Source organism: Bidens hawaiensis, unplaced genomic scaffold (assembly GCF_021521415.1).
Source record: "Bidens hawaiensis isolate Kalapana, Puna unplaced genomic scaffold, B.hawaiensis_p1.1 tig00024821_1, whole genome shotgun sequence".
NCBI classification, from domain to species: Eukaryota; Viridiplantae; Streptophyta; class Magnoliopsida; order Asterales; family Asteraceae; genus Bidens; species Bidens hawaiensis.
This window is the reverse complement of record NW_027493932.1, coordinates 90792-92176: the sequence shown is the minus strand read 5'-3', so window position 1 is coordinate 92176 and position 1385 is coordinate 90792. Positions and strand designations below refer to the sequence as shown.

The 1385-nt window shown below is 42.2% G+C and overlaps 1 protein-coding gene across 1 annotated transcript; it reads left to right on the top strand.

Annotated features, from left to right (window-relative positions):
- The first annotated feature begins 362 nt into the window (after positions 1-362).
- On the top strand, positions 363-1385 carry LOC143570088 (ethylene-responsive transcription factor CRF2-like). The gene has a single exon (XM_077055828.1). The coding sequence runs from the start codon at positions 363-365 to the stop codon at positions 1332-1334; it is 972 nt and encodes a 323-aa protein (XP_076911943.1). The 3' UTR covers positions 1335-1385.

Sequence of the window (1385 nt, the reverse complement as noted above, 5' to 3'; positions counted from 1 at the left end):
GGCAGGATCCTATAAAAAAGCAAGCAGTGGATACCATTCCCGTCTTCATTTCATCTTCATCTTCATCTTCATCTTCATCTTCCTCATTTCACTCTCTCTCTCTCTAAACTCATCGGAAAACTATTCAACATCTCACCGGAACTACACACCTTTTAATATTAATATATTATTATTCCTTCAACCTTTTACCGGCAAAAAGGAGATTGATTTCTTCTTTCTTCACCTTCTTTATTATCACTCTTCTTTTCTTCCACCTTTATTTCCCTTCGATAATAACCTTTTAATCTTCTTCTTCTTCTTCCTTTAAATGTCTATTTGATTTCATATTATTGTTATTATTATTATTATTATTATTATTGTCAATGGAGAACACCAAGTTCACCGAACACAAAACCCACATTACATTACACACTAAAACCCACTCACCTAAACTCGTCAGAATCTCACTCACCGACGCCTACGCCACTGACTCCTCAGACGACGAGCCTGCCACGTGTTCCAACCGTACGAGAGTCAAGAAGTACGTTAACGAGGTTACAATTGAAAGCAATGCGAATGATAATAATAAGGGTTTAGTTAGGGTTCCGGTTAACCGGAGGAAGAACGTTAACGTTAAGATCAAACCTGACGTGGCGGTGGTCAACAAGCGGTTAAAGGTTACCTCCGGGAAGAAATTTCGCGGCGTACGGCAACGGCCGTGGGGAAAATGGGCCGCGGAGATCCGTGACCCGACCCGGAGGATCCGGTTGTGGCTTGGGACTTACGATACTTCTGAAGAAGCAGCGATGGTGTACGACCACTCGGCTATTCAGTTGTGTGGCCCACACGCGCAGACTAATTTTACCGTTCCGGTTACACCGCCGTTGCCGGAGAATAAACTCTCCTCCGGTTGCAGCTCCGGTTACAACTCCGGCTATAACTCCGGCGAAGAGTCTCGTAGTAATAATATTAATAATAATAATAATAATAATAATAATAATGTTTCGTCGCCGAAATCTGTTTTGGGGTTTTCAACTTCTTCTACTGACGAGTTTGTCAATGAGTCGACTCAGCATAGTCCGTTAAACGACGTCGTTGAGGATTTAACTGATTTTATACCATTTGAGTCATTTGACGACCATTTATCCACGTCAGATCTTTTTAACTTTCCGGATTTCGTACCGGATATATTCGACCCGGAAAGCTTTCCGGATACCCTATTTGAAGGGTCCAATGTTGGTTTGACAAATGACGTCAGGTACGGGTACGAGTACGAGTCCTCGTGTTGGGACGCGGATGATTATCTTCAAGATTTCGGTGATATATTCGGGTCGGATCCTCTCGTTGCTCTTTAAAAAATACGGATTACTTGCTGATGATGTGTTTATTATGCACCAACTTTTTGT